The sequence below is a fragment of the Zea mays genome, chromosome 9 (genome assembly GCF_902167145.1).
Source record: "Zea mays cultivar B73 chromosome 9, Zm-B73-REFERENCE-NAM-5.0, whole genome shotgun sequence".
In the NCBI taxonomy this organism is placed as follows: domain Eukaryota; kingdom Viridiplantae; phylum Streptophyta; class Magnoliopsida; order Poales; family Poaceae; genus Zea; species Zea mays.
The window spans coordinates 46348997-46358955 of record NC_050104.1 but is presented as its reverse complement, the minus strand read 5'-3'; the positions used below and the strand labels follow the sequence as shown (position 1 = coordinate 46358955).

Here is a 9959-nt window from a genome sequence, read left to right as displayed (position 1 = left end):
CAAGGCTGAACTCGATACTTGCTTAATTGCTAAGACTAATATGGGTTGGCTTTGGCATCGCCGACTAGCCCATGTTGGGATGAAGAATCTTCACAAGCTTCTAAAGGGAGAGCACATTTTAGGACTAACAAATGTTCATTTTGAGAAAGACAGGGTTTGTAGCACATGTCAAGCAGGAAGACAAGTTGGCGCCCATCATCCACACAAGAACATAATGACAACGAACAGGCCACAGGAACTACTTCACATAGATATATTCGACCCGATAGCTTATATAAGCATCAGCGGGAGTAAGTACCGTTTAGTAATCGTGGATGATTATTCTCGCTTCACTTGGGTATTCTTTTTGCAGGAAAAATCACAAACCCAAGAAACCTTAAAGGGATTATTGAGACGGGCTCAAAATGAGTTCGGATTGAGAATAAAAAAGATAAGAAGCGACAACGGGACGGAGTTCAAGAACTCTCAAATCGAAGGCTTTCTTGAGGACGAGGGTATCAAGCATGAGTTCTCTTCTCCCTACACACCTCAACAAAATGGTGTAGTGGTGAGGAAGAATAGAACTCTACTAGACATGGCAAGGACCATGCTTGATGAATACAAGACTCCGGACCGGTTTTGGGCTGAGGCGATTAACACCGCCTGCTACTCCATCAACCGGCTCTACCTTCACCGAATCCTCAAGAAGACATCTTATGAACTCCTCACCATTAAAAAGCCCAATGTTTCATATTTTAGAGTCTTTGGTAGCAAATGTTTTATTCTTGTTAAAAGAGGTAGAAAATCTAAATTTGCTCCTAAGGCTGTAGAAGGTTTTTTACTTGGATATGACTCTAACACAAGGGCATATAGAGTCTTCAACAAATCCACTGGATTAGCTGAGGTTTCTTGTGACATTGTGTTTGATGAGACTAATGGCTCCCAAGTGGAACAAGTTGATCTTGATGAGCTAGATGATGAAGAGGCTCCATGCGTCACGCTAAGGAACATGTCCATTGGGGATGTGTGTCCTAAGGAATCCGAAGAGCCTACACAAGCACAAGATCAACCGTCATCTTCCAACCAAGCATCTCCACCAACTCAAGATGAGGATCAGGCTCAAGACAATGAAGATGAAGATTGTTGGGGGCCTTCTTCTTCGCCGAAGGTCCTCCAAGCAAAAACACCTTCGGTAGGACAATATGCAAGAAGACATAACGCGAAGGTATATGCCAAAGCTACAATCCAGGGAGCTTCGGCATGACGACACGCCTTGAGACGAAGGGCAGCACCGACTTAAAGAGGGAAAGACCATTTAGTCCATGATAACTTATGTCATGTTTATAATTAGTTATTAAGGACATAAATGTAATTTTGACCGGGTTGCATTCCGTGCCTATAAATAGGTGAACAGTACCCCTGTACTGTTCACAGGGACTTGTAATCACTTGCACGTCGTTCTTGGATTCTTACCTTCTGTTAAGCCGAAGGTACAAATGTAATTTACTGTTATTAATATTTGTCCATGATTAGATAATGAGATTATAAATAATATGACGATTTAATGTGATTGTTCATGTTATTTTCCATGTTTCATATGTTTCTACTTTCATTATTACATACTGAGATGATGAAGGTATGTCCTTCATAACCTTCGTCTGAAGATCATTATATCCTAAGGGAGATAATGCTTCGAAGGATGAAGGTCTTTGACCATTAACATTTTGTGTTGCCTTGTTCTTAACTCATAGCATTTGAGAACAAGTCCCCAACATTGGCGCCCACCTCCGGTGAACTCACTTCCACTGTTGAGCTGATGGCTTCGTTCAACAATCAAGCCAAAGCACCTTTGGTTACGAAGCTGGTGCTCCCAATCATGGGCGGTTCAAGTTCAGAGCCAGCAAACAAGAAGCAGAAGAAGGAAGCGTAGAGAAGAGTGCAGCATGTTGGGGTGCAAGGACCCTTCGTCAGATCCAAGTGGTCCCACATCCCAATCACCCTCTCCCAGGAGGATCTTCAGCTCAAAGATTATCCTCACTACGACGCTATGGTTATATCATGTGTCATCAAAGGATTTCTGGTCCACAATGTTCTGGTTGACACAGGCAGTGCAGCGGACATCATATTTGCAAAGGCTTTTAGGCAGATGCAAGAGCCAGAGGACAAAATTCATGATGCTACACACCCTTTTTGTGGCTTCGGAGGAAGACAGATTGTGGCACTTGGTAAAATCACAATGTCAGTTACCTTCGGTTATGTTCATAACATAAGGTCTGAGCAGGTTATCTTTGACATTGTTGACATGGATTACCCATACAATGCAATCATTGGTCGAGGGACGCTTAATGCCTTCGAAGCCATACTTCATCCAGCATACTTATGCATGAAGATACCTTCGGAACAAGGGCCCATTGCTATCCATGCAAGTCAAGAAGCTGCCAGAAGGGCTGAAGGGAGTTGGACAGATTCAAAGGCAATCCACAATATATATGAAGCCGAAGCTTGTCAACAATATAAGCATAAGAGAGAGAAGGCCGCTTCGGCAGATCAGCCGAAGCCTATGCTCCTATGTGAAGATATAGCAGATCAAAGTGTACTGCTGGGATCTCAGCTTTCTGATGAACAAGAAAAGACTCTGCTAAGATTTTTGTTCAACAACAAAGATGTCTTTGCTTGGACAGCCAATGATCTTTGTGGTGTCAATAGAGATGTCATCGAGCATTCACTTAATGTGGATCCATCTGTCAGGCCAAGGAAGCAAATACTTCAAAAGATGTCTGATGATAAAGCTGAAGGTGCTCGGAACGAAGTAAAGAGACTTCTCAGTGCTGGTGTTATCAGAGAAGTAACATATCCAGAATGGCTAGCCAACACTGTTATGGTGAAGAAGGCTAATGGTAAATGGAGAATGTGTATTGATTTCACAGATCTCAACAAAGCATGTCCAAAGGACGAGTTCCCATTACCAAGAATAGACACCCTTGTAGATGCAGCAGCTTCTTTGGAGCTCATAAGTTTACTGGACTGCTACTCAGGCTATCATCAAATTTGGATGAAGAAGGAAGATGAGCCAAAAACTAGCTTCATAACTTCTAGTGGCACTTATTGCTACCTTCGGATGCCTGAGGGGCTCAAGAATGCTGGAGGAAGCTTCAGTAGAATGACAACCAAGGTCCTTCATTCTCAAATAGGCAGGAATGTGCTGACTTATGTTGATGACATCATAGTAAAAAACATGAAGCAAGAGAATCATATTGCTGACTTGCAAGAGACATTTGCCAATTTTAGGCAAGCTGGTCTTAAACTAAATCCAGAAAAGTGTGTTTTTGGAGTAAAGAAGGGCAAGTTCCTTGGTTGTCTGGTGTCAATGAAGGGAATCAAAGCTAACCCAAATAAGATCAAAGCTATCCTTTGGATGGAGCCGCCAAATTCAAAGAAGGGGGCTCAACGGTTGGTAGGAAGGCTGGCATCGTTAAATAGATTTATATCAAGATCAGCAGAAAGGAATCTACCATTCTTTGAAATACTAAAGTCAGCCGAAGTTTTCCAATAGGGTCCGGCTCAGCAAAGGGCTTTCGAAGAGTTAAAGCAATACTTGATAGACTTGACAACTCTAACTCCACCTTCGCCAGGGGCTCTGTTACTCCTATATGTAGCAGCCTCTCACTCTGCAGTTAGTGCGGCGCTTGTACAGGAGAAGAAAGATGGTCAAGTTAAAAGACAAGCTCCAATATATTTTGTCTCCGAAGTTCTAAGCTTATCAAAGATAAATTATACAAAATTGTAGAAGGTGTTATATGCTGTGTTGATGGCCTCAAGGAAGCTTCAGCATTATTTTCAAGCATATCATATAATTGTTCCTTCATCACAACCTCTGAAGGACATAATGAGGAATAGAGAAGCCACTAGGAGGATTGGAAAATGGGCTGCCGAGCTCAATGAATTCTCTATTGATTATGTGCACAGATTCTCAATTCAGTCCCAGGCGTTAGCGGATTTCATTACTGATTGGACGCCAGGGGCTCAGGGAGAAGAAGTAACAAAAGATTCCAAAGCCTAGACAGTCTTCTGTGATGGTTCTTGGGGAACCTTCGGCGCAGGAGCGGCTGCTGTTCTAGTAGCGCCCTCCAAAGTCAGAACATGCTATGCAGCAAGACTGGACTTTAGTTGTACAAATAATATTGCTGAGTACAAAGCCCTTCTGTTGGGGCTTCGAAAGCTAAAAGCAATGGGAATAAGAAGAGCAGTCCTTAAAACTGATTCTCAGGTCATTGCTGGCCATGTAGATAAAAGCAGCAAGGCAAGGGATCCGAATCTTGAAAAATATTTGGACACAGTCCGAAGGTTGGAGGCTTCCTTCGAAGGTTTTTCAGTAAAAAATACTCCAAGAGGGGAAAATGAACATGCAGATCTACTAGCTAAGTCAGCAGCACAGGGGCTCCCTTTACCTTTGGAAGTATTCTTTGAAACAATAAAAGCACCTTCGGTCGAACTTCTGGAGATAGCAGTGCTTGCAATATCACCTGTGCATAGTGAAGATTGGAGGACTGAAATCATATCTTTTCTCCAGGGTAACTGCCTTTCGGACGACGAAGTTTATAACAAAAGAATGGAAGCAAGGACAAGACCATATGTCATTATAGAAGGGGAGTTATACAAACATGGAGTCTGCTCTCCACTTCTCAAGTGTTTATCTAGAACCGAAGGTATAGAGCTAATGAAGGAAATACATGCAGGTTTGTGTGGATCTCACATTAGGTCTAGGCCTTTGCTGGGAAAGGTTTTTAGACAAGGATTTTATTTGCCGAAGGCAGCTTCGGATGCAGCAGATCTGGTTCAAAAGTGCGAAAATTGTCAAAAATGTGCAAGAGACCAGAAACAACCTTCATCGCTAACTCAGTTAATACAGCCAACCTAGCCATTGCAAAGATGGGACCTAGATTTGTTGGGTCCACTCCCACCAGCACAAGGCAACTTGAAGTATGTTATAGTGGCAGTAGAATATTTTTCCAAGTGGATTGAGGCGAAGCCCTTAGCTACAATAACTTCGGTCACGGTCCAAAAATTCTTCTGGCAAAATATTATTTGTCGCTTCAGTTTGCCGAAGGCAATAACTGTGGACAATGGTACACAATTTGATGCCGAAGCATTCAAAGATTTTTGTGACTGAATTGGTATGAAGATTCATTTTTGCATCAGTTAGGCATCCAGAATCAAATGGGCTGGTAGAAAGAGCAAATGGCATTATAATGACATGAATAATGAAGCTAATATTCAACCAGCCCAGAGGAAAGTGGCTAGACGAGCTGATTAAAGTGGTGTGGAGCCACAACACAACTGCGTCAAGGTCAACAGGATTTACACCCTTCAAGCTCTTATTTGGTGACGAAGCAATAACTCCAGAAGAAGCAAAGACAGGGTCAATAAGAACAATAGCTTCGATAGAATACGAAGCTGATTATCAAGTAACAAAAGATACTATAGAAAGGACCAGACTTCAGGCTATAGAGCACATCAATAAATATCAGGCCGAAACAATAAAGTGGCGTGATAGAAAAGTTCGATTGAAAAACATCAAGCCAGGGCATCTGGTGCTTCGGAGAGTGGCCAACCCAGATACAGTGAGCAAGTTACAACTGAAGTGGGAAGGTCCTTTTCTGGTAGTATCTTCGTTAAGACCCAGTTCTTATAGATTGAAGGATATGGACGACAACGACATACCTAGATCTTGGAATGCGGATGAGCTTCGACGATACTATGTGTAATCTGATGTAATCTTTTTTCATTTTTTCTATGGCATCCTTTTCCTTTCAAGAGGGGAGAAAGGTTTTTAACGGGGCCATAGCTTGTAATTTTTCATTCTTATTTAGCCCTACGAGGGCCAAATCCCCTAAAGATGTAATATGTAAAATATGAGCCTGCACCATCATGTGTAAAGAAGAAAACAAGGAGAAGCTCAAAAGACGTCCCCAAGGGGATGCAGAGCATGACGAAGCTGCAAAAAAGTCGTTCCTAAAGGAGCGCAGCATAAGTTTTCTGCTCAAAAGTCGTTCCTAAGGGAATGCCGAGCCAAAAATTTGACGAAGATGCAAAAGTCGTTCCTAAGGGAGCGTAGAGTAAGTTTTCTGCTCAAAAGTCATTCCAAAGGGAATGCATAGCCAAATACCACCGAAATATAAGGTGAAGAAGTTCAAAAGTCGTTCCTAAGGGGATGCAGAACTTAAATGCCACCAAAATAGAAGGTGAAGAAGCTCAAAAGTCATTCCTAAGGGGATGCAGAGCTTAAAAGACTCAAAAGTCGTTCCTAAGGGGATGAAGAGTCTGGGTGTGGTTTTGTGTGTGTGTGTGTGTGTTTGGGACATTCATTTGCACATTACATTACATCATTCATTGCATTCATATACATTCATGAAGACATTCAAAGGATCATCATCATCATAACACGAAGCACAAACAGAAATACTTCAGCTTTGATAACAATGTTTCGATGAGCACGCAGAAGCAAGGATATGCTTCGTTGTGTACGAAAAGAAGGGAAAGTGTCTTTCGCCTTCGGCTCAAAAGATACAAGTTTCGTCCACAACAAAGCAATTTATACATGGATGGAAAGGTAAAATATATTACAAGGCATGGACAAATATACAAAGTAATGTTCAATTCTTGTTTACAATACTAGGTAAGTGCTCGTGCGTTGCAACGAACCACAATTTATTCGATATAATGTTTGTACATAATGATTATATGAAAACAAACAGTATTTATTATTATTAACTTCAATATCTCATAAATTTAAATTGCATTTCATTCGTTCGGCTATTATCAGATAGAACAAAAAATGAGCCTTCGATTCCATTCTAACGATTATCTTTGTAAACTCCATTTTAAATACAAGCGTAGGGAAAAATGTAGATTCTAATCATGATGACGTAGCTCGAACAGCCGGACGACACAAACCAATTATTCATGAATCCAAGCTAAACCTGATTGATTCCATGCAAACCAACAGACTCCCGATAGCAACCCGATCTGGAACACACGACACTGGAACATGCTGAAGAGTGAAGACACCACCTTCGTGATCCGCATTCCAACAGCTAGACCACATCTTGCTTGCAATTGATCATAAATTGAAGTTTGTGAAAAAGGCAACATAACCGTCCACACCCTTAATACATGATCTGTAAGGACACGTTTTATGGGAATCACAATACTTCCAGAATTTACCTTCAATAAATCATTTAATGCAAGCATGTTATAATACCAAGGAGGCAAGAACATAACATACAAAAGGCATGTGTTTGAATTAAAACTACCAATTTCAAGGTGGGTATTTACACTTGCTTATCTTGATGTTCCAGTCAAGTTCTTGTTCTCTCTGCAATTACATGGACAATACTGAAGGTTAAGATATTTTAAATCAGGGTGCTGTCTGATATCACGTTAAGAGAACATTTTCCAGATATTTGAACTTCTAGTCGTACATGGAACAATATCATAGATGGGCAAATAATACTTATGGACCTAGTTTGGCAGCATCAGAAACTACAAAAGTAAAATATATTGTTGGTGAAACTATGGAGCAATTTAGGGTTTAGATGTTAGATAAGTATTAAGAACAATGTATGTAGAGAAGTCAAATCATTTTATAGTTTGAAACAAATAAGTAATTTCTATTATGACTAAATGCAAAGTAAATAACATGACAAAGCGCTAATGATCTTACCCAGTTTAAATGCAAAGTAAATAACATGACAAAGAACTAATCATCTTACCCGGTTCATTAACAGATGAACTAAACAGATTGCCAAAAAAATAGAGAAAACTCTAATGGGAAATTTACAAGCCTAGGTTGCAGGAATGTACAACATTTGCGATTTGAATATCAAGCATGTAATTTTCCTCAAAAGTTTAGTAATTTCCAAACGCCAACAAAACTAAAACATAATACTCCCTCTGTTTTAAATTTTCCAATCATCAAATAGTTTGGATAGAGGTGAACAGGACAATACAAGAAAAAATCGTGTGTACATAAAGCTTTAGGGCCTCTTCGGTGCATAGGACGGAGAAACTTAATCTGACAGTTTTTAAATGGTGTACACACTAAAGAGAGAATCAACAACTTTCTTGCTTTAGAGGAAAATTATATTATCAGAGTAAGTCAACTGAGAATCCGAGAGAGCAAATGATCCATCCTTTGAACCAGAAACAATGAGTTGTGCAAAGAAAAAAACTACTTCATATGGAGTTAAATGCACACAAATTAAAATGAAAGGCTTCAGTCATTTAGTTTATGATATACATTACTAACCCGGATTGGAGGAATGGCAAGGCAACGACCTCACGCTCCCAGTATGCCCAAACAAGAGACCAATGCATTTCCTGTTTCCTAAACTCCATACTATGACCTGGTGCAGTAAGATAAGAATGAGAATTTATAGAAAACAAGGAATCCATAGTTCAAAAAATTGACGTGATCCTTTTGTGACTTAACTGTTCGATCACCCAATGCAGCAAGTAATTGGGATCCCTTCTACATTAGTAACACATAAGTTGAAACTCTGTCAGAAAGGAACACTTGCTGAGATTTTTAACATGTGGATCCGCTCTTTCGTTGGACTATTACAATCAGTGCATAAAGTCCTGAATTCCTTGATTCCCTTCTTGAGTAGAACCAAGCGAATACTCCATGCTTGCCTAACAAACAGGTAGACAACAAATTCGAAAGAGGTAGCTGAAAAAATTAGCAGGGCACTTAAGCACTTACTCGCATCATCCTCTAGAACGAATCGTACCCAATTAATCCCAGACCCTAAGACTTAGAATAGAGCACATGTAAACATCCCTTTGCTTCTCCACGACAAACCTCAAGCCAGATAATGACATCGAGGGCATGGCCCGAAACGAGATTATTGAACCTGGGAATCCCACCGCTAATCTGCGATGGTCTAACCAAGCGATTGATTAGCTTCCAGCAGCAGCCCAGAGCGTGGAACAACATGGTTGGTGGCCCATCAGTTGGTATCCCCTGTGGACGTCGGGGCGGCTGAATAGATGGCAGGGGCTTGGATCCCTGCATCAGTGGTATTTGGGGGGAGCGGGGCGGCAGTCGTGGATCCGAGGACAAGCACGGTGAGCGGAGGACAGGAAGGCGGTGTCTCTAGAGCGAGCATGGTGGAGTCCTCGTTCCTCGGAGTTGAGGTGGGCAACCAGACCCGCGGCGGCAGAGTCTGGTGAGGAGGAGGGGAGCGCGCTGGCCCCGGAGGACAGGCACGGAGGGCGGGGCGTGCATGACGCGTGGGTAGTCCGCCATGGTCGTCGATGGAAGGGCGCGGTGGGGGAGGATTTCGGCGCGGCGCAGGAGCGACGAAGATGCGAGGAGGATGCGCGGCGCTTCGGTAGCGACCTCGTCGTTGGAAGGGCGCGGTTAGGGTGACGACCGGTGAAGATGCAGGGAGGATGCGCGGCTTCGCTAGCGCCCCGTCATTGGAAGGGTGCGGTTAGGGCGACGAAGACCAAGGCGTGTGCGGCGTGGTGGCGGTCGATGAGGTTTTCGGCGCGACGCGGTGGAGGATTTCAGGGCGGGCGAGTCTGGGGCGCTGATGGCGGCTACAGAGGCGGTGGGAATCGGCCGCGATGGAGGTTTTTGGTGCGGGCGAGGTTTTTGGCGCGACGCGGTGGAGGAGGAATTGGGGGCAGGCGAGCCGGGGGCGCTGATGGCTGCTACGGAGGCAGCGGCGAGGATTTCGTCGCGGTTTTCGTGGAGCGTAGAGACATGGGGCGGGGGCACCGGGGGGGGGGGGGGGGGGGGGGGGGGGGGGGGGGGGCACGGTGAAGCACGTTGTGGACGCCCTCCTTACCTTCTTAAGTATTAGTAGAGATTTTTTACAAAGATAATACAAATGCCTCTAAGCTCTATGCAGGTAGGCCTAAAAAATAGCTTCAACAGCCTTTAAAATGTGCTTCGGACTATCAATCTTCGG

The 9959-nt window shown here is 42.9% G+C and overlaps 1 protein-coding gene across 1 annotated transcript; it reads right to left on the bottom strand.

The window, feature by feature from the left end:
• Positions 1-6875: 6875 nt before the first annotated feature.
• On the bottom strand, positions 6876-9700 carry LOC100272595 (uncharacterized). The gene is made up of 2 exons (NM_001147058.1): positions 8288-9700; positions 6876-7354 (listed from the first exon to the last, which is right to left on the bottom strand). Exon 2 carries the CDS (start codon positions 7255-7257, stop codon positions 6937-6939), a length of 321 nt encoding a protein of 106 aa, NP_001140530.1. The 5' UTR covers positions 7258-7354; positions 8288-9700; the 3' UTR covers positions 6876-6936.
• Between the last annotated feature and the right edge of the window lie 259 nt (positions 9701-9959).